Below are 23,518 nucleotides of genomic sequence, written 5' to 3' on the forward strand. Positions count from 1 at the left end.
CTCACCAACACTTGTTATTTTCTAGTTTCTGTTTGTTTTAGTAACCATCTTAGTGTTTGTGAAGTGGTATCTGATGCTGTCGGTTTTGACTGCATTTCCCTGCTAAAGACATTGAGCATGCTTCCGTAGGTTTATTGGGTATTTGCATATCTTCTTTATAGAAATGACAATTCAAGTTCTCTGCCCATTTTTAACTTGGTTGCCTTTGATAGGGACAGAGTAAAGGAACAAAATAGGTGATTAAACAGTTAATCCCACTAAGGGATCATGAGTAAAGAAAAAAGTATGGGAGATCCCCTATAAGTTAGTGATCACTCCAGAAAGCAGGTTTGCTTAACCACAAACCCAAGCTGCCTTGCTTTGAAACAAAACCATGCCACACAAGCACAAGACATGCCCCAAACAATAAAACAATGGTAAAACAAGACCCACACCCTGCCCAGTAAGGTCAGTAAGTTAATGATTCCCAAGACGTGTTCCCCTGTGCACACTAAAAACAAAAATACAGGGAAAAGAAAACATTATGCTCAAACCTGAGATGGTTTACCATTTTTAGCAGAGGTTACCACCCTTCTGCTAACTTAAACAGTGCCATGATAGTCCTGGCTTGATCAAGCAGGAATAAGAAAACTCCCCGCCTGACAGGGAGAAGGAGCCGATGACGGAAGCTTGACATCTGCTCAACAATGGCTGGCTCCCCTGCCCCATTCTTCTTTTGGTTATAAAACTGTGGCCCACTAAGTTCTTAGTGCAGCACCCTCCTGCCCACCTGCTTGTAAACCTTAAAAGCATCCTGTTCTCATAAATCCCTTTTCATCCAACACTTTGCTGAATTCTTTCTGCACCAAGACAGAAGACCCTACACTCTACTAAGTCCCAAAATGTGTTCTGTGGTTTCACCTTTTTATTACCGTTGTAAGGATTCCTTATATATTCTAGATACAAGTCTTTTATTAGGCATATGATTTGCAAATACTTTCTCCTCTTCTGTATGTTGTCTTTTTTCACTTTCTTAATAGTGTTCTTTGAAGTGAAGAAGTTTTAATTTTGATGAAGTCCAATCCCTTTTCTTCTGTTGCTTGTGCTTTTGAATATTCTTTTTTTTTTTTTTTTTTTAAGTGAAAATCCCATTTGCTGTCCTTTTCTTTCCCCAGTGGCACTATCTATCATGAGTTTCCCTTTTTTTAATGGTTCAGTCACACAATAGGATTTAATACTGTAAACCACCCCACACATTCTTTTAAAAGGGCAAAAAATTGACCCTGGCTTAGCACAGGCAAAGAGGATTAGACTGTGGACTCTTGGCACTCACCTGCAACAGGTAACAATCAGTGCGATGCCCAGGATGAGTAGAAGCCCACCTCCTGCAGCCGCGATCACCACAGTGATAAGCTGATAGGCTAAACAGGTTTAAAAAGGAGAAAAGTGGATTGGGAGCAGACAAAGAATGAACAAAGGAATGCCCCCAAATGGTCCCGTTCCCCACCCCACGGCTACCCCATGCCTCAGCTGGTGACCACTTTTCATTTTCTGGGCCCCCAGCAAAAGCTACTTGGGCCATTTCTGCAATTTCTCCATCGAAGAGGGAGCAGAATGAGCCAACCCAAAATATGTCTCTTTGGTATATTTATTATTTTGAGCTGATATTTTTGAGAAACTGCAGCACCGGAGAAGGTCTAAAACTGAGTATTATTAATAGTTACCCTTTTGTAAGGGAAATGTACATTAGAAAGAGACTTGTACCAGGAAGAAAGCTAGTATCAGAGAGAACTTTTTCACCTGAGAGACTTATCTGCTTGACAACCTTTGTTTCCCAAACATTTCCTCTTCTTACTTTCCTATAAACTGCACTTTCCCCTTTGAAACCCTAGACACCTGGCCTTTTCTTCAGCTCAGGAGGGTATGTGAGCCTCAATCATCTGACTGCCTTTTGAGTTTCACATCTTTGTGGGATCCCCATGTGTATTCACAGAATTAAAATAGTTTTTTCTCCTGTTACTCTGGCTTTTAATGGGGGTAGGGATGTCTCAGCCAAGAATCTGGAAGGGTAGAGGGAAAATGACATTTCCTCCCCTAAACTATTTTGAGAAGAGTTCCCCATTCTTAGCCCCTCCTAGAAGAGGGGCTCCCAGATTCTACCTGCAGACCAGCCTGATGACATTATTACCAATCCACAATCAGATGAGAAAAATTAGAGATGCATGCATGTATTTTTCAAAACCTAAACTTGTTTGGGTTTTTTTCTTAGTTTTAATACTTCCTAAAGTTTGGTCCTTCTTACTTTTTTCCCTCACTTAATTTAGATGCATTTTTTAATGTGTAAATTATGCCTCCAGTAAAGCTGGTTTCTAAAAAGTAATTGGGGGAAAAAGATAATATTTCCTTGGTTACTTCCCATTCTTTGGAGTTTTCTGAAGTTTTTAAATTGATGGTGATATAAAAAATTTTAAACACGGTTTTAGGTTCTTACTTGGTAAAATAAAAAGAAGACAACCACAATTTTTGATTCCACAATTTTATAAGCATCACTGCATAACCCTGGATAGGAACTAAATAGTCTCAACACACACATATGCACACACACACACACTGAATTTAATTATCAGAAATTAGCAGTCACATAAACAAGCACTTATCATGTATAATAAACAATATAAATTTTAATTAATTGATTTCATACCTGTGTATTTATGGGAAAATAATATTTTCAATATAATCTATTAAATATTCAGGTTGTTTTTTGCTGTGGAAATATGATTATAATTGTGCTTTCAGGCTGTAAGGTCCAGTATGAAAAAAAAGAGAGCCAATAACCAGATTTTCTATAGTAAATTAGGATGGAACCATGCTCTTAGGTATTTAGGTAATACCTAAAGTCAAAGGATAATGCATAGAGGTGACAATGGGCAGATTGTGAGAGAGGAGCAAATACAAGAGCAACAGAAATACCCCCAACCACTCACCTGTCTTTTCCTGAAATAACTAGCACAGAAACCTGATTACTATGAAAAACCATCAGTATTAAGATACCCATGAAACAAAGTCAAACTAAGAAATGAGTTATTTCTCTCCCTCACCTCCTGACACATGTAGTCAAGCTTCATTTTTTAAAAGTGAGGACAAAAGACAAACCTCACGCATGTGTCGACTTCTCTTTATCTCCACCAACACAACCCTAGGCCCCCACTGACCCTTGACCAGACAAAGGTAAACACCTCCCAACTCATGTTTCTGTGCCCAGTGTTGCCCACTCAATTAAAAAACCAAACCTAACCACGGCATTTCCCTGCTTCAAAACACCTAGAGTGGCGCCCTTTGTTCCCAAGCAGAGACCCAAGGCTAGTTCCTGCTCTGCTTATCCCTCCACACCAAGTTCATGTTTTCTCACTTCCGGCAAAACAAGCACGCATTTGTCTTGGAAGTGACCCTTGCAGGTGGCTGCGATTGTGGCAGGTTCCCCTCTGAAACAAGCACCCTAAAAGCCCCCTTTGTGTCTGAAAAGAGACAAAGACAGTGGAGACCAGTGCTTCCCAAACCATCCATGGTCAAGGGCCAGTTTTTTGGCTCGCGCTTTTGGATATTATTTTTAAATAGAGTCTCATTTGTTCCTTTGTCTTTTCCCCTGGGCACCGGCTATCATGAATTTCTTTCTCTCCTTTTTTTTTTTTTAAAGAGTCTGCTGCTGCAAGTTGCTTCAGTCGTGTCCGACTCTGTGCGACCCCATAGACGGCAGCCCACCAGGCCCCACCGTCCCTGGGATTCTCCAGGCAAGAACACTGGAGTGGGTTGCCATTTCCTCCTCCAATGCATGAAAGTGAAAAGTGAAAGTGAAGTCGCTCAGTCGTGTCTGACTCTTGGCGACCCCATGGACTGCAGCCTACCAGGCTCCTCCATCCATGGGATTTTCCAGGCAAGAGTACTGGAGTGGGGTGCCATTGCCTTCTCCTGTAGACCAACACTAAAACACAACGAGGCTCTTCACTTTACAAAGGATCCCATGCTTGGGTGTCACAGCCGCGCTCATGTAAAGGATTCTAAGTGCTTACTTTCTGTTTCTGTACCGTCTTGTTACTGTTCACAGCCCCCCACACTTTGAGGGGCGCTGTGTTATGAGGTGGTTTTATATGACTTCAGGTCCCCTTGATTGTGACAAAAATGAAGTTGCTTTTAAGAACGAAGCTATTGGGGAGCTCCCTGGAGGTCCAGTGGTTAGCACTCTGTGCTCTGACTGCCAGGGCCCAAGTTCAATCTCTGGTTGGGGAACTAAGACCCTGCAAGGCATGCGGCATGCCAAAACAAAACAACAAAAGAATGAAGTTACTGTTTTGCTATAAAAGTGAGAACATGCTTCAGGATGTCATCACCCACATCTATGGCTGCCCACAGCACTTAATGGCACAGCTGGGAGCTTATCAATAGGAACCTATGAAGGAGCACCACGAGTGGGGGAACACAGATTCTACACACTCAAGAGTTTGTGAGGACTCTCTAAGAGCATCCAGTCTGGAGGAGGCTATCCTTTGCTGATCTAAAGCTTTCTGAAGACCCTGGGACACCAGTTCCTCCCACCTCCCAAGGTAAAGGAGACTCTTCTACCAGCAATGCTGGAAGTCGTGCAGCAGTTTAGTCCCGTGAAGATCATCTTGCTTGTCAACACAAGTGTCTTGGTTCCCTAGAAATCTGCTCTGGAAACAAGAACTCTGGCTTTTGTGCTGACAACTGGAGATAGCTGAACCGTCTCTCCTGAGAACCAACTTGTTGAAAGGAAACTGCAGTTAAGTTTAGACTTTATTCCTTTCATCTCCCCTTTCCTGGAACAACAGTGTAATTAATAAATATGTCATTAGTTTGGACTGTTATTTCCTTATTGACTAAGAAACATTATCCTGTATGCTATAGGCCAGTGCGTCTCAAACTCTTCCTGTCCATCTGAATCACCCAGAGGATATGTTAAATCTCAGATGCCTGGTCCCCACCCCAAGAGATTGGATTCAGCAGGTCTGGGCAAGGTCCAAGAAGTTGTATCTCTGGTAAGCTTCTTGGGGATGGAGATGCCATCAACCTGCAGGCCAGATCTTGGGTGGCACTGGCTTAAATTATGCAGGAGAGGAAAGAACACAGGACTGAAAGCCAGAAGACCTCTGTGCGTGTGAGCTCAGGGAAAGCATCTGGGAGGGAACTCACAAAAATGTTCAGACATCAGTGCCACCTCGAGTACTGATGGACTGGTACTTTCTTCATGTTTTTCTGCTTCCCAAACTTTCTTCATGTCTTTATATATAGACACACACAACCTTCTCTAAAAATCTAGAAATTGTATGTGTATATGTGTACATATATAATATACTTTATACACATACATTTTTTAAGAAGTCATTTGATGTTCTCTGGCAGCTATTTCACTGGAAGCTTGTAACAAGCTTGTAGACAATGTAGTCACAGATCTTTTTTCTCACGTTGCTGTTGTTCGGTCGCTAAGCGACGTCCAATTCTTTGTGACCCCATGGACTGCAGCACGCCAGGCTTCCCTGTCCTCCACCCACTATCTCCCGGAGCTTACTCAAACTCATGTCTATCGAGTTGGTGACGCTATCTAGCCATCTCATCCTTTGCTGCCCTCTTCTCTTTTTGCCTTCAATTCTTCCCAGCATCAGGGTCTTTTCTAATGAGTCGGCTCTTCACATCAGGTGGCCAAAGTATTGGAGCTTCAGCATCAGTCCTTCCAATTAATATTTAGGGTTGGTTTCCTTTAGGGTTGACTAGTTTGATCTCCTTGCTGTCCAAGGAACTCTCAAGAATCTTCTCTAGTACTTTTTTCTCATACCTGCAGTCAAGTCAGCTCATGAACTACAACTGATCTTTCACATTTAAGGACTGATTTAGATTCACGATGAGGTCACACAATGATTACAGTGCCTGGGATTTATACCAACGCCTACTATAATGTTCACTAGTCCTGTAGGTTCCCTGAATGTTCAGGTGAGAGTGAAGGTCATGGGTATTGTCTTAGGGTGGTCTGTTCTATCCTTCCTCCTTTGAAGAGATCCTGCAGAATGATGATCCTAGAATTCTTTGTTTTCGTCTTCCACATTTGTTGACATTTCTTTATTCTTCTTATGGTTTGATCATAGGTTGCTGTTTTTGTCATTGCTGTTGCCATTTTTCATTAAACCAACTCACTCTGGGCCTTAGTCTTTCCTATAAGCCATATTTGTCCTTGCTTATGTGGTTATTTGGAATCTATAGGACTGCCTGCTTAGCCAACCGCCTACTGGGAACTATCTACTCCCTTCCACATGCAGGGCTCAGTGGGGCGGTCATGCTTGTACTTTAACACCATCCCAAGCCACAAAAGTTTCATCTGGGAGTAAACACAAGATCCCAACTGGATCAATTAGTTCCTCCCAGGAATCTCATTTTGGAAGACAGAACCTTTTATTTAAAAATGACCAAGGTACTGACACACACTTGAAGCTGTCTGCTGAGCCTGTTTTCCATTGTGAGGCAGCAAGTTTGTGCACAGACCCACAGTAAGAGCCAAGACAGAGATGAAGATGGCTCCATGTTAACATGTGCTCTGAAAAGAAGGTGCCAACCTCCTCTGCTGAGACTCCCCACAACTCCCTGATTCTTGCCACTCCTGAAGTTGGAATTTCATGATTTCCAATAATCCGTCTTCATTGTTCAAGCTAGCTACATTTATTTACCCCAGAAGAATCTTAGTCAATTATGATACTGATTTATAAGAAATAATTTTTATCTGTTCCCCATCCTTGTCCCAGGCATAGCTCCTAAAACTCTAGGAATTTCCTAAGCTTGCAGAGCAATGGTGTCTTTTCTTACATTAGTGACATCTGGATAGCCCTTAGGTAACTCTTGGATGGATGTTTGCTGCCAGGGAAACCAATTTGTGATTAGCCCATTAGAACTTTCGATCCTACCCCCAACCTCCTGGGAAGGAAGAGGGGCTAGAGACTGAATTCAGTCACTAATGGCCAGTGATTTAATCAACTGTGCCTGTGTAATGAAGCCTCCCATAAAACCCCAAAAGGACAGGATTCAGAGAACTCCAGGTTGGTGAAGGTTGGGAAATGAGGGGAGGATGGGAGGGCCAGGAGACGGCATGACATTCCCGGCCCTTCCCCTAACTTGGCCCTGTGCATCTCTTCCATCCAGCTGTTCAGGAATACTCTCCTTTTATAATAAGCTGAAAAGAAAAGTGAAAGTCGCTCAGTCACGTCTGACTCTTTGCGACCCCATGGACTGTCCATGGAATTCTCCACTATTTGCCAGAATACTGGAGTGGGTAGCCTTTCCTTTTTCCAGGGGAATCTTTCCAACCCAGGGATCGAACCCAGGTCTCCTACATTGCAGGCAGATTTTTTTACCAGCTGAGCCACAAGGGAAGCCCAAGAATACTCGAGTGGGGAGCCTATCGCTTCTCCAGCAGATCTTCCCAACCCAGGAATCGAACCGGGGTCTCCTGCATTGCAGGTGGCTTCTGTACCAACTGAGCTGTCAGGGAAGCCAACAGCTCAGAACTCAAACCAGTGGAAATGCTACGTGTGGCAGGAGTCACTCGTAACACACTGCTCAGGAGGAGGAAGAGATCATTAGTTATCCAGCAGTAAGCTTTGAAGTCTCGTGCGTCTCTTCATAAGCTGGCATCTAGTAAAATGTTTCCTGAGTTCTGTGAGCCAGTACAGCAAATCAACGGGCCCTAGGGAGGAGGTCACTGGGACCTCTGATCTACAGTCAGTTAGTCAGAAGCACAGGTGATAACCTGGATGAGGGACTGGGGTCTGCTGGGGAGGGGCGTGGAGTGGGAAAGTCGGCAGGCCCAGCCCTTAAGCTGCGGGATGTACCTGGAGACAGCGTCAGAACTGAGATAACTGGCTTAGTGACGTGGAAAAAAATACATCTGAATTGAGGTCAGAACCGTACCAACCTATATGCCTTCCTTTAAACTTAGGCTTCATTACAGACCTTTCTAGGCGGCCACATTCGTTTCACCTTAAAATTCATTTAGGTCTCCCACTTGCCCTCCCACTGTGTTCATTAGTGAAGTGTGATTAGAGTTCTGCCATTTAAATCTTTCCACTCCTCTTACACCATCTCTCCTTTAGAACTCTGTTCACAACGTTCTTTTTTTTTCCTTTTGAAATTTCCCTTTCTCGCATCTGCAGACTGTAAGTGTGGCCGTAGCACACAAGAGTCGGGAGAGTTGCAATCCCCTCTTCCAGGGCTGCTTCCTTTCAGTTCTGACACCAAGTGAGAGGTTTGCTGTTAACTGCATGAGACTTCCAGCTGCCTGCTGGATAACTAATGAGCTCTTCCTCCTTCTGAGCAGTGTGTTACAAGTGACTCCTGCTGACACGTAGTGTTTCCACTGGTTTGAGTTCTGAGCCTAATGTAACTACAAGGTGAAGACTTCATACACCTGCTGCCAGACTGTAGGTTGAGAAGACAAGGCAGAAAGATCTTTAAGCTGAATGTTTGGTTTCAGTGGAAGAGGAAGAAGATGCCAAGACATGTGGGAGACAGACTCCACATCCTCCTGGCTGCTCAGGGAGCCTGGCAGGGAAGGAGTCTCCACTGGAGAGGCGTGGGGCGTTGGAACGGAAAGGGTGCCTTACGAAAGGATGTGTCGCAGATAAGGAGGAGGGATGGATTAAAATGTCTGCAGCCAGAAAAAGGTAATCTAGGAAAATTATCTGATGATGTTCTATCCTCACCAAGTGACAGTGACCACAAACAGAAGAATGGCAATACAGAGAAAAAAAAAAGATTTTAAATTGATAATAAGAGGGGATGGTTAAGTAAATTATGATATATACAGAGTAGAATTTAACAGAACTATCTAAAGTCACCTTATAATTTATGCCAATGAAAACACTGCACAGTTTACTAAGTTCAAAGGCAGGTTACAAAACAGTATCTTCTGTGAGATCCAATTGCTGTTAAAAAGACACACATACAAACTTCTGGTATACTGCTTCTTAAACTGTGAGATGTATGCAAATCTGCCTATTCACTGAATCCAGGAGTCTGGTTAAAATTCTAATTCAGTAGGTCCAAAGTGAAGAGGTTTGAAATCCTGCATTTCTGACAAGGTCCTGGTTGCTGTTGGTGGTCCTATCCACCACATGTCATACCAGGGATATACAGCAGGGTATTAGCAGTGAGGTTTAATGGGGATGAGACTTTAGTTTTCTTCTTCCCTTGTATCTATCTGCTAATTAATTTGGATTACAGAAGGAAAATTAATGTACAAGTATTTTTTTTTATGTTATGAAAAGAAAAAATTCACCTACTTTAAAAAGAGAAAAACAGGTGAAGCAAACTATGTGGTCATGAGAGATATAATAAAATTGCGAGAAGGAGCCTCTATAAAATTCATGCAAAGAAGGAAATGTGCGTGCCTCAGAAAGGCTGGGATGGGGACAAGGGGAAGTGAGGACACTCTGACAACAGCTCTGTAAGAATTCTAGAGCCACAGGACAGCGGTACGAGAAAACAGAGTTGCTGGGATCTGTGGTAGAAACACATACTTTACACAGAAAGGAAACTAAAAGGGGAGGCCTTGCCGCGCCGGGCAGGTGCACACGGACTAAGGGATGTGAGAGCAGAGCTTGTTCTGCCCTCTCCAGTCTGAAGGACATTCTCTATGAGGAGCGACAAGTGAAATCTGGGCGCAACTAGAAAGCTAATAGGCTGCAGAAAGGCAGGTCAGAGGCTATGCCTAAAGCAAGAATACAGTAGAGCTGGCAGATTTCCAGGAACGCCACATGCGTGGTTGGACAGAGCAGGATGCCCTAACTCACAGGGCTTGGGTACCAGAGCACGTGTCCCCAGAAGGCTGCAGAGAGCAGAGTTTCTTTTCTACAAAAGGTCCAGCCTGAGTCAGACCCCCAAGAAGGCATTTAAACTGTCTTTCGTGGTGACAGCAGAAGTGACAGGGGTGGGTGGTTATCTCTGTTATTTGGCACAAAACACCAGGTGACAAGTCACAGACCTCACAAGGCATATCCTCACCTAGCTATCAGCATAGGTGGGGATGAAATTCAGGTGCTCCGACTCCTTAACCCACACCAGGGCTGATCGGAGATGGCATGTGCCATTTATTATCAGTGACTATTAATTGCTTTGTGACACTGACATGCAAATAGATGTCAAAGTCATAAAGTGGTATTCACGCCATCAGAGATAACCAGAGTCCCCAACAAAACGTGGCAGAGAGCTAGCCATCCAGGCCAGAGTCTGCCCTCTGCTGGAAATGACTGTGATGACTCGGATAAAAGGGAGGAAAAGGAAATCTCAGGAACAGAGAGAGATCCTGCTACTCCCAAGACCCCACCCACATCATGCGGAGACATAGGAACTCACAGAACGGTCAGCGGATGTAGCGTACATCATCTCTACATACGTGGTGTTTAATGATCTCTGAAAAGCAAATCACTAACTGCCACCAAGAGCAACGCGCTACTCCCTTCTTTCAACCCTTTCGAGGGTTTTTCACTGATCCATTTTTGCTCTTCCATTCACAGAGAAATAGGAAGCATTTTCTAGTGAAACCTAGTCAGGGAGCTGTTTGACCACAAGCAAGTGAGAAGTACTGGCTCATCCTACGAGGGGCCGAGGAGCCCCAGGAGGACAGGCAGCGGGGTCCTGCTCCCGGCTCAGCCCCAGCCGGCTACATCTCTCCACACGTTGTCGTGTCTCACTCACACTCTTATTAAACCAAGTACACCTGTGATATTGTGCTATAAGAAAGAGCTGCCTAGTCTTCACCCTCCTCCCGTTTCTTGCATGAGAGCTTTAAAAACATTTGGAATTTATGACTGATGGGGTAAAGGTAGCATCTCTTATTAAATAAAGTCATGTCCACTTGTGGGAGAGTAAACTTAAGACTATGGACTGCTGGAAGATTCTACAGAATGAGCGACAAAGCTATTCTAAAGTGCTGACTGTTACCATTCCTTTTTCATCCTATATCCTAGAATTTCTTTCAATAGTTTTGAGGGTCACTTTAACTTCTTAGGTCTCAGGATAAGAAAATGTCAGTGAAAGTGATCTGAAATGAATCCCAACTGCTCTTCTCAGAGAAGTAAATTGAGTGTGAAACATGCCACATGCATGGTCAGTGCCCCTCGACCATTGTACTCCAGGGGCACAGACGTCAGCTAAGATCAGGGGCCTCCCTAGTCTGCATCCAGCCATGACCCCCGCCCTGACGACTCTGGTCTAAATGGCCCCACGCTCTCTGTCCTTCTCACTGCCTCCTGACTTGATTTTCTTGATCAAAAATGCCTTCCTGCTCTAAGACTTGCTAGTTCTACAGAGGCTACTGACTAGAGTCTAAATTCTCAGGCTCTATCAAAAACCCCAAGAATCTGATCCTCACATACTCTGCCAACCTAATCCTTCACTCTCTACCTTCCTCTGTCCCAGCCACACCTACTTACACACTGCCCTCCAGAATCACAGGCCCAGACTGGCCCAAGACCTTTGTTCAGGTTGTCCCCTCTGCCTGGATTCCTTCTCCCTCCATACCAGTCACTGCCGGTCTTCTTCCAGTTCCAGCCCCTCTAAGAAGTACCCAGGAGGTTCTTCTATTCTCCTGGGGGTGGTCCCTCCCTCCCAGCCACATTTATTGACTGATACTCCTCTGTCCGGCTATCTAGGAAATTTATCTAGGTAAATAAATAAATGTTGACCTCCCCTACAAACCTCCAGCCCTGGTGAGCACTCTGCTCTCCAGGGTGAGGGCAGGGAATAGACATATGTCACCAGCCCTGCCCACATGGAGCTCGGGACGCCCGCATACTTACGGTTTCCACAGTTGAGACCACCAAGGCCGAATGGGCAACTGCGAGTTGACAGGAAAAAAAAGAACAAGAATTAGTTTCAAATATCAGAAGAAATTACTGAGGCAACTTACCTACATAACTTCTAAATAAGGTTTGGAACAAATTCGTCAGAATAAATGAACATGCTGCCTACCTCATACAGGTTTCATTTTCAAGCCTATATCCATCTTCACAGGCTGAAAGAGAAAATGAAAATCCATGATCGTGTCTATTAACTTATCTTGGCCCAACTGCTGGTTAATAAAACTGGCCACCCTAAAGTTCACAAGAATGTTCTAGAACCAAAAGGCTACAAAATAGCTTTGTTGTAGGTTATTTAGTTGCTGAGTCATGTCTGACCCCAACCCTATAGACTGTATGCCAGGCTCCTCTGTCCATGAGATTTTCCAGGCAATAATACTGGAGTGGGTTGCCATTTCCTTATCCAGAGGATCTTCCTGACCCAGGGATTGAACCTGTGTCTCTTGCATTGGCAGGTGGATTCTTCACCACACAGCCACCCGGGAAGCCCACAAATAACTTTAGAATTATCTAAAACCTGGCCTAAATACTGCTGCCAGCTCAATCTTTAATATCAAAAAGCCCCCAAAACTTAACCTCTTAGTGATTCTAGCTTCTCAGCTATAAAAAAAAGGATAATAATAATTTTTTTTATAGTTTCTTGGAGGGGATTAAGGAAAATAAGGCATGCAAATGACTTACCACAGGACCTAGCGTGCAGTAACCACTAACTGTAATTGTAACTATTATCTAACATTTGCAATTATTTTTGGAAGTTCTCTGTGGTCCCTGAGTAACTTCCTTCCATAAACAAAAGATAAATGCCTCACCGTCTTTAAGTCAAACCTTCTTTAACCTGCCGTTGGCTCTGTTAGCGCCCTTCCATCAGGAAGTGAGAAAGCCATGGTCCATGGTCAGTTTCCATAAGAGAATGCTCACCCTGTGGTCTGTGTAGTGGATTCTGGACATACCTAGCTGAGCCCTAATCAGCACATCACACAAGACTATAGCTTTGAACCCTCTGGCACTGCGGCTTAATAGACCACTGCTTCACTGAAGGCTGTGGGCCAGTCATTCCCCTGCATCAGCAGTTCTTGCACTGATCTGATTACGGAACATTTTCAGCACTACAATAAGCTGATAGAATATCACGAGCCCTAACATGTGCTTGGATGAAAGTAGATAATAAAAAATAGCCTCTCAGATAAATTCACTGCTGCAAGGAACGACAGAATTTTGACTCATCGTTAATGTATGATATACGCTGCACACAAGAATCACAGTTAAGTAAAGGAACATAGCACAGAGCAGTAATCTCTAGACAGACAGCGCACACACTGATGGCAACGTTTGAGTGCCAGCAGCACGTGGCTCAAAGGCTGCAGGCCCCACAGATTGCGAGATCGCTCACAGACTTCCCTTCAAGAATCCGTGCGTCCTAACATTTAACTACGTGGGCTTCCCAGGCAGTGCTAGTGGTAAGGAACCTGCCTGCCAATGCAGGAGACATAAGAGACTAGGGTTCCACTCCTGGATTGGGAAGATCCTCTGGAGAAGCGCAAGGCAACCCACTCCAGTATTCTTGCCTGGAAAATCCCATGGAAAGAGGAGCCTAGTGGGGCTACAGTCCACAGGGTCCCAAAGAGTCGGACACGACTGAAGCAACTTGGCACGCACACATGTAGACGTGCTTGATGTTGTTCTATTTTTCACTGTTAGACACTAAATGATTCTAGCATCTATTTTATTGTCATAGACTATTGACATATCACTAGAGTCTTACAGAATGGTGTGGGAAATACTGTTCTAAATAACCTAAATTCTCTCACAGCAGATCATGAGAGCTGTGAGCCTGCACTGCACTGTTTCAGCTCCCCTGGATTCACTTCTCCTGAGCTACACTTGCTTTATTAAAGGCAATCTATTAGTAGCAGCAGCCCCAGGCATAGCCTAGGGTATTTATCACAGGCTATCATGGATCACATTGTGGACTTTCCAGAGAAACTTCTCTTGGGTCCCAGGATCTAGAAAAATGGGGATGGTCCTAAAGAACTATTTATTTTATGGTTACTATTTTTTTCCCCCAAATCACGTTTCTCTCTTTGCCTTAGCGTCCCAGATGTTCAGAACTTGAGTGAGTGCCTATCTTTACCAAACAAGTGAGAACTTAGGGTATATCTTTTTGTATGTTCATGTTCCTTCTAGCCTCAACAAAGTAGTCATTGTATTTCTCCTTCAACCTTATTTACCTTTTAAATTAAATCTCATTTTGTTACAGTGAATTTTCATTAGGTGCTTCAAATCATTTTTGCAATAAGTTTGAGTATGATCATCGGAGAAGGCAATGGCACCCCACTCCAGTACTCTTGCCTGGAAAATCCCATGGATGGAGGAGCCTGGTGGGCTGCAGTCCATAGGGTCGTTGAGGGTCGGACACAACTGAATGACTTCACTTTCACACATTGGAGAAGGCAATGGCAACCCACTCCAGTGTTCTTGCCTGGAGGTCCCAGGGACGGGGGAGCCTGGTGGGCTGCCGTCTGTGGGGTCACACAGAGTTAGACATGACTGAAGTGACTTAGCAGCAGCAGCAGCAGAGTATGATCATACCCATTTCAGGAAGGAGGAACCAGGCCCCGCGCCCAAATCTTTGATGACTTTGAGTAGGCCTCAAGTAGGGGTGGGTGGGTGTGGGTGTGGGTGCCTTGCTCAGTTGTGTCTGACTCTTTGCAACCCCATAGACTACAGCCCACAGGCTCCTCAGTCCAAGGAATTCTTCAGGCAGGAATACTGGAGTGGGCAGCCATTCTCTTTTCTAGAGCATCTTCCCCACCCAGGGATCAAACCTGAGTCTCTTATGTCTTCTGCATTTCAGGCAGATTCTTTACCATCTGAGCCACCAGGGAAGCCCTTACTCAGGTGGACCTTCTCTAAGGAACAAGCAGAGCACTCCTGTCTCCCTGGAGTGGAAGTGCCATGCCTGGCAGTCCCCACACTACAGCTGGGTCATGGGAGCAGGGAAAGCTGCCCTTGGGTGACCCTTGGCTCTGACTGCAGGGCAGCCACACAGGGACTGGAGGTGCCCATGACTCATCCCCACCCATCTCAGCCCCAAGGCAGGTTGATGTCACACTAGTCTGTTCTGTTCTGAACATTTCTTCCTGGAAAAGTTTTTACATCAGCTCTACCGACCCAACCCTCATTTGCTGGGTAGGAGCTTTCCACACCATGGCTGTCATCCACCCAGATGTAAGGTCCTTGTGTTGTCCTGTCTGTGAGCTGATGGGCTGGGCTGTTTTCACGTAGCTTCAGAAGTGGCCTGGCTTCCTGGTATAATGATATTTCCTTAGTTCAGATGGGCCCATTCAGTCATTCATCAAAGACCGACTGCTACCATGGGCCTGGTACCATGGGCTACCATGGGCTGCTCTCAGGCTCTGGGAGGGAAGCTTTGTCACAGGGCACTCCAGTGGGCCTGAGGACCCAGCTCCTCGTCTCCACACCCTAGAGTGACCCTGACCCACACAGCACTGAAGATGAAATCAATGTGGCAGTATTCATATATGCCCGAAGTGGGCTCCCCCTATTGATATGAACATAAGCACATTCAGGCCTTCTGGCCTTTTAACATAAAATCAGTACATGGTAGAGTCTTTAGGCTTTTTTGCTCCCTTGCAGGAAACCAAATCAAGACCTGCCAACCTTGTCCTATCGTATTTGCTGCCTATCGTCCATTTGTTTCTTCAACAGACGTTTGTGGAACCCCACAATGTACAAACATATTCTACAGAGAGCCACCCACTTCCCTGGTGGCTCAGACAGGAATGAATCTGTCTGCAATGCAAGAGATCTGGGTTCGATCCCTGGGTTGGGAAGATTCCCTGGAGAAGGGAAAGGCTGCTCACTCCAGTATTTTTGCCTGGAGAATCCCATGGAGGCGTGCTGAGCAGCGCTGTGAACTTCACACATCAGCCTAGACCTCACTGAGAAGTATCAGTCACTTAGCAGTGTTCAACTCTTTGGGACCCCATGGACTGTAGCCTGCAAGGCTCCTCTGTCCAAGTATCTGCAGTCTAGTCAGAGGAAGAGACTTGCTAATGGGTGGTTGGGATCCATCAGGATGTCTGCATGATGGAAGGAAGCTACAAGACATCTATCGGAAGGACACCTACTTTAATTTTACATGAGGCTTTGAAAGTCTGGTAAAGACATTTTATGTGAGATAGTAGGAAGTATGTGTGTGTGTGTACAACAAAAAACAATATGCAGTTGCTAATATGCAACTGTTAATTGTAGAGATTTAGAAAACACACACCCACATGCCTTTATCCTCAGTTTACACCAGGGATTTTACCCACATTTGAGGTGTCCTAAAGAGAACTCCTTTTAACCAACCCTGTGCTCCAGCACCAACGGCCAGAAGATGTCACTGTAACCCCTCAGAACCCAGCCACAGGTCTGTGGCCCAAGGAGCTCCAGGATCCATTCATGGAACCCTGATTGTCACGGGTGAAAATCTAACCAACAGGATGCCGCAGAAACCAGGCTAAGTAGGGCCTTGGCCGTAAGCCCAAAAGCTAACCACGGCTTCCTTATTCCGATTCTTGGGTCACTACTTAACACACATAATGTTGCTGGTGCCTGTGTCCCTGCGAATGGTAAATCTTCGGCAGCTCTGCTATTGCTAACGCTAGTCCGTAAGCGACACAATTAGGAAATTGTGGACTTGCCCAGAGAGGTAAATGACTTAGGCCAGTCAGAAGCAGAGGTGGCAGGGCTACTCTTGAGACCACCTGAAATTGCACAGGCCCTGTGCACAGAAGCCACCACTCCTCGGCCCCAGCACACGTGGATGTCAGCAGATGTCCCCTGCCCGCCCGAAGTGGGCTCAGTGCCCCAGTTAAGACAGGCCAGGAGCACTCTGCATGAAACCAGGTAAGAAGGAACTAGGAAGCAGCATCTCCACATCAGAGTGGTAGACTGGTGGGGTGCTGAGCAGTGCCCTGAGTGTCAGCATCAGGCCCGCTGCCCCAGCGTAGGCCCCCTCTCCAAACCCTGCTCAGGGCTGCATGCAGAGCCGAGAAGCTGCACTTTTAAAGTACCTAAGTCAGAGGGTCCGAAGCTCAGGATACAGCACTGCCCTGAGATGCATTTTTATCCTCTCCTCTAACAGGAGGTCCTGACGGAAATAAGTGGCATGTCACCTTCCCTAGGACACTGTTTTCACTCAGATTCCAGTACATCTGTCACTGGCAGGTGTTGACTGAGCAGGAAAACTGGGCCACACACGTTCTCATGTGATGCGAGGCCTAAGGCTACATGACACCTTTATGTTGCCAGTTTTCCTGTGACTGTGAATTGCAGCAGGCTTTCATAAGTCAGGGTATCCAGTGCTCTGGATTTTAATACATTTTTTTTTAAAGCAGTATTCGTGCACTGTATTCACTGAACAGCCCATGTATGAAACTGGATGAATTTAATCCTCACCCAAAGGTTAGCAGAATCAGGTTTCTGACATAAAATCTTTTAAACCAGAACCCACTGGTTCAATAATAACCTGGGTAAAACACAAGAGCAAATGCTGATGGCTTACAAAGTACCTCCATAACCACTGCCTCTTTAATTCCTAGAATATCTGATGAAGCCTCACTGCACCCACTGCACAGAAGAGGGAACTCGGGCTCAGCGAAGCAAAGTGACTTGCCCGAGAGAGGACGGGCAGGCAGAAGAGGGTTCTGACTCAGGTCTCCCAAGCTGCCAGCTACTGCTAAAGGGTACACCCCTGCCTTCATGCTGGTATTTCCATTTTAAAAGATTAGCAGACAATAGAATAAAGCTTTAGGAATTAAAACAGTAATTTTTCTAACTTCCTTTAAGTAGGAAAAAAAAGAAAAGGCCTGGCCACCCCAGGCATTCCATTCTTTTTTCTTTTCCTTTGAATCTGATTGGCCAGACTAGTGCGCACCAGTCAGAGATAATGCTATTATTCCAAGGAGATAACAAATTCAACCCTGCTGGGAGCCAAACAACCAGGACCAGTTACCCCCAGATTAGAACAGTCACCCCCAGAGCAGACAGAGGCCCCTCCCCACCATCCCTCGGGCCCCAGGGCCCCAGACCTGCCGCTACCTCGACAGGAGTGGTCCATCTTGTTGAACTGGAAGTAACCAGACTTGCACTGGCACAGCGCGACCCCGTCCAAATCGGTGCAGATGGAGGTCTCCTTGTCACATTCTGGAGTCTTCCGCTTGCACAAGCTGCCCGCTGAAATGGAAAAACAAGACACTGAAACAAAACAAAACCTCCTCCATGTCAAACACTTAGATGCATGAACTTTCTATTTCAACAGGCTCAGAGAACAGTTTCCAAAAGAGCCTGCGTGAAGTGCACTCCTCTCAGGGGGTCCTTCTGCGCTGCCTTCTTCCACTCCTTCCCGGGGCTGGCCCAGCCTGTTACTAAAAGTTTACACAGCGTGCCACAGAGAGAAAGCAAACCCAGAAGAAATGGGGTGGCATCCCCAACTCCAGCATCCCCTGCAAATACAGCCCCCAATAGGTGGGGTCCTCTGCACCTTCTCACTCAAGGGCTGCAGTGGAGAACCAGCCCAAACCCAGAAAGCATGCCCCTGCCCTCTCAGGGAAGAAGACCTGTCTCAGCCCACTGCTGCCGAGTAGAGTCGAGAAGAGGAGTGGAATGTAATCTGGGTATCTGTGCTCCGTCACTGTCCGCCTCCCCTGCACCTGGGGCTGGCTCGGCTCTGGGTGGCCAGCACCTGGCGGGACTGGTCACACACTCAGGCTTGACACACACATGCTGAAGGTGGCACTCGACAACCGGTTACCGGGCCGAGAGGGCGCTCACCCTTCCCTGCTCTGCCTCCCTCACTTTAGCCTCAGTTCTTCTATGTGTGCATATCCACCTGGCTTTGTCCAGCCCTGGGCATGTGGGCCATGCTCATTTCAAGGACGACAAAGAACTCTTTCATGATCATCAAAGAGCATTCACTGAGGCGCGTGTGGCCCTCTGAGGTTGCACACAGTGAATCCTCGCTTGGGCTGTATATGGCAGGCCCTCTGTGAGGCTGTAAACAGCAGGCCCTCTCAGAGGCTGTATACAGCACGCCCTCTGTGAGGCTGTAAACAGCAGGCCCTCTCAGAGGCTGTATACAGCACACCCTCTGTGAGGCTGTAAACAGCAGGCCCTCTGTGAGGCTGTATACAGCAGGCCCTCTCAGAGGTTGTAAACAACAGGCCCTCTCAGAGGTATAAACAGCAGGCCCTCTCAGAGGCTGTATACAGCAGGCCCTCTCAGAGGCTGTAAACAGCAGGCCCTCTCAGAGGCTGTAAACAGCAGGCCCTCTCAGACGCTGTATACAGCAGGCCCTCTGTGAGGCTGTAAACAGCAGGCCCTCTCAGAGGCTGTATACAGCAGGCCCTCTCAGGGGTGTAAACAGCAGGCCCTCCAGAGGCTCTGTGAGGCTGTATACAGCAGGCCCTCTGTGAGGCTGTAAACAGCAGGCCCTCTCAGAGGCTGTATACAGCAGGCCCTCTCAGGGGTGTAAACAGCAGGCCCTCTGAGAGGCTGTAAACAGCAGGCCCTCTCAGAGGCTGTAGCAGGCTGAGGCTGTAAACAGCAGGCCCTCTCAGAGGCTGTATACAGCAGGCCCTCTCAGGGGTGTAAACAGCAGGCCCTCTGAGAGGCTGTAAACAGCAGGCCCTCTGAGAGGCTGTAAACAGCAGGCCCTCTCAGAGGCCAGCACGCCCTCTGTGAGGCTGAGGCTGAGAGGCTGTAAATAGCAGGCCTCTCCCAGGCCCTCTCAGACGCTGTATACAGCAGGCCCTCTGTGAGGCTGTAAACAGCAGGCCCTCTCAGAGGCTGTATACAGCAGGCCCTCTCAGGGGTGTAAACAGCAGGCCCTCTGAGAGGCTGTAAACAGCAGGCCCTCTGAGAGGCTGTAAACAGCAGGCCCTCTCAGAGGCTGTATACAGCAGGCCCTCTCAGGGGTGTAAACAGCAGGCCCTCTGAGAGGCTGTAAACAGCAGGCCCTCTGAGAGGCTGTAAACAGCAGGCCCTCTCAGAGGCTGTATACAGCAGGCCCTCTGAGAGGCTGTACACAGCAGGCCCTCTCAGAGGTGTAAACAGCAGGCCCTCTCAGAGGCTGTACACAGCAGGCCCTCTCAGAGGCTGTACACAGCAGGCCCTCTGTGAGGCTGTGCACAGTGAACCCTCTCTCGGGTTGAATGGGTTGTATACAGCAGGCCCTCACGAGGCACTAACCAGCAGGCCCTTTCTGAGGTTGTACACAGCGGACACAGTGAGGGTGCTTTTACCATCTAAGATAGGTCTGGACAAAAAGCACACATAATTGGGATTTACAGACAACAGAACAGAAACATAAATCAAGGGATAGTGGAGAGTATCTTATTTACACCATTTACAGACTGACGTACACCGCTGTTTTTGGTGGGTGTGAACAAGTTCAGCGTGGGGACAGAGCTGAGCAAGGGCCACAGGTGCACACCGGGCAGCGAGGTTTGGGCTCCCTTCTCCCACCTGAAGGCCACCACCACCTGATGCAAAAAACCAAACCAGGTGCCTGCTCTTCACGCGGCAAAACTGCGCCCCCTCCCAACCTCAGGCAGGCTCGTGTGACCCTGGACACCCCCCAGGGACCCCGGCATCCGCCCCCTTGTCTGAGTCCTGAGAGCTGGGGGCCTATGGGTGGCTTGCTCACAGGGAGGTTAGCTTAGGACACAGCTTCAGCTCTCGGTGCTGAATTTCCTGTCTTTATCAGTGGAAGCTGGCGTGCTAAATCAGAACCCTATTTGTGTGTGTGATAGAATTTCCTTTGTTTATTGTAAAAGGTTTGCATTTAAGGGAGAAAAATGAAAAATGGAAAATCTCACCAAGCAAACTGTGAAGCTGGCACAGAGGGCGTACGAAAAGGCCACAATCTCTCATCTAAACTTTTTGAAGTCTTAACATAAAGAAATACCTCCAGCACAAAAGGCAATTCCAGGCCGGTACTAGTTTGTGCAGCAGCCAGTCTGAGCTGCCTGGGCTGATTAGATATTTTCTGGAAGCCAATGTCATGTTTTCCCTCTGCCCTGCCCGCAAAGCCCGCCTGCGGGCAAATACCACTTGCCTTGCTGAAGTGACTCTGCCCTCAATCGAAGCAGATTCCCGCGAAGGCAGGCGAAGCTGGCCCTGGCTTTGTGACGGAGGGGTTGCTGTCCTCCAGATTTTTAATATTTTGTCATCAATCCGTCAAATAGAACCACATATAATGCAGTTTTCATTTTAAGCCTGGCGATGTGATTTTTCTGCATCCACAATTCCCATGGTCCTTCCTGGGCATAACATCCGCCAAACAGACAATGAGAACTGATGTAAATCTAAGGCTGGGGCACTCCTCTGGGGGGTTTCCAAGGACTCGAAACCTCTGGAGAGATGAGAGCTACAGTTCTTTGAAAGGCGAGGAAGTAGATGTTTTGTGAATTGAAAGGGAAAATCCCGCCCATCCAATGGCAGCATCCAGGGTAGCCCACGGCCTCTCATATGCTGGGAACAACCAGATGTCAAAACCTGACCGCTTCTGCTCATCCAGCCCGACTCTCTAGCACTCAGAGAGGTGAGTGAGACACCAAACACAGGCTGGCAAAACCTGGAGAAGCCCTCGGAGGGCAAACAGAGAAGGGAGGCTGGGTTCAGCCAGGAGGCTCAGCTGTCTTTGATCTCAGGGGCTCGGAAAGCAGAGTCAAAGAACAGGCACCAGCCCCTGTGTGGGCAGAAATATATGGGAAATCTCTATATCTTCCTCTCAATTTTTCTATGAAACTAACACTGCTCTAAATATTTTTTTTTAAGTCTTTAAAAAATAAAAAGCATGGGACTTTGGCAAGGAAGCAAGGGAAGACAGGAGCTTTCCCATGAGCAGCTGGAAGAAGGAGGGCCACAGCATGAGCAGGGCAGCCACCGGTAGGGCCTTACAAACCCATATATCTGGCCACTTGATTGGCAAGACATGAAATGTGTTCACTGAGGACAAAGCAGTAACCTGATACAATGTTGACCATGCAGAACACACAGCATACGTGTTTTATGAACTGAAAGGTGCCCTTTCCCCTTTCTGGGAAGGAAAAAGCAAGACCTTTGCATCACTGGCAAGAAAAAGAAAGCCCAATCAAAGAGTTCCTGCCTCAAAAGGTAGAGCACAGTATGAGAGGGCAGGAACTTTTTAGCTAATTCCCCAATGAAGCTGAATGATAGCAACTTCAACTCCAGAATGTTGGGCTCTTTCCTTTTTCCTTCAAGTGAATAACTAGCCCTGAAATGGGCCAAAGCTCTAGCATTTATCCCAGAACAAAAGGTGAGCTCCCAGCTCTACAGAGCACAGTCCACAAGGAGGGCTTTTAGGACCAGCTCTTACAAAGCTCTGGCCCACCGGGAAGGTCCAGGATCTGCTCGCAGACAGAGGGCCAAACCTGCTACCTACAGTTGAGCATCTGGGCACCAGATGGGGAGGCTGACTCTGACTCTGCGTCCCTCACCAGTCCTGTGTGTAGTAAAATGAGCCAACCAGAGCCAGCTCAGACCACTTATGAGACGCAGCGGGGGCAGGCCCCCCTGCATGAGGAAGCACTTTTGATGCCAGCAGAATTTTCCCATCCCAGAGGCGAAAGCTCCCTTCCAAGACCCAAATTTGCCTTCCAAACTTGTTCCTAATCCCTTTATTCATCTGTTTCACACCAGATGCTCTGTAGAAGCTAACAGATAAAGAACAAGAAAAGAGAAATCACGGACGGCACCATGAGCTGTCTGGCCTCTAATCTTCATCTATGTGTCTGTGCATTTAGAATCTGCAAACAAATACACAGGAGGATGGGAGACACTGCGCGTGCTGTATTTACCTAACAGCATGTCATGATGACGGTTTTGGGCCATTGACAAGTGTTGTACATTCTGTGTGTGAATTCTACCTCCCCAGAGGGAGGGAGCCTTTCAAGGGAAAGAAGAGTGATTTCTGCTTCATTACATCTGCTCCTATATCCCTTCCAATACCAACGCTGTAGAGGAGAAACAGAAACAGCATGCCAAGGACTGGGAGACTTCAAGGCTGTGTGTACAGGATTGTGTGTGTGTGGGGGGGGCACATGTACACAAAGATATACACACACAAAGCCCTTGTGCTTAATGCCCATTTCAAAGACAGGCCAGCTCTATGACAAGTTTCTTGGACCTGCGCCCAGAAGGCCTTACACATCTACCCTAGGTCTGTGCCTAACTGGATGGGGGGGTCCTCCCAGAGGGCCCCTCTCTTACCTCTAAAGATCCGCCTCTGAGACCCCAAAAGTTGGCAGACCTCCGCAGAGGCCCAGCAGGAGTTGACGCATTTCTGCATCCTGTCGGCCAGGTCGAACAGCGTCACGTTGGAGGCCAGGGAAAAGGTGGCTTGCAGTGACATCACCACAACACTGGACTCCCTACAGGCAAAGTATGCATGTTTTAATCATCCTAACCTGATACGTGGGTCCCAGGATTTTTGGAAAATGAGTGTCCTCCCCATTCTCCAGTGAGGGCCTGGGAGAGCATGAAGGTTCTGTGACCTTGGCCTGGGATCACCCCTCGTAGCCTACAATGAACTGACC

General features: G+C 46.9%; 1 protein-coding gene across 2 annotated transcripts in view; it reads right to left on the reverse strand.

Moving 5' to 3' along the window:
* HEG1 (heart development protein with EGF like domains 1) overlaps positions 1-23,518 on the reverse strand; it is an 83,803-nt gene that overhangs the window by 11,241 nt on the left and 49,044 nt on the right. For both annotated transcript variants that reach the window (XM_070370440.1, XM_070370435.1), the window contains 5 exons: positions 23,193-23,353; positions 18,000-18,134; positions 12,004-12,046; positions 11,832-11,869; positions 1,313-1,400 (listed from right to left, as the gene is read on the reverse strand). In XM_070370440.1, the coding sequence (XP_070226541.1) occupies positions 1,313-1,400; positions 11,832-11,869; positions 12,004-12,046; positions 18,000-18,134; positions 23,193-23,353 (465 nt within the window). The remainder of the gene's footprint in view (positions 1-1,312; positions 1,401-11,831; positions 11,870-12,003; positions 12,047-17,999; positions 18,135-23,192; positions 23,354-23,518) is intronic.

This window comes from Bos mutus, chromosome 1, assembly GCF_027580195.1.
Source record: "Bos mutus isolate GX-2022 chromosome 1, NWIPB_WYAK_1.1, whole genome shotgun sequence".
Taxonomy (NCBI): Eukaryota; Metazoa; Chordata; class Mammalia; order Artiodactyla; family Bovidae; genus Bos; species Bos mutus.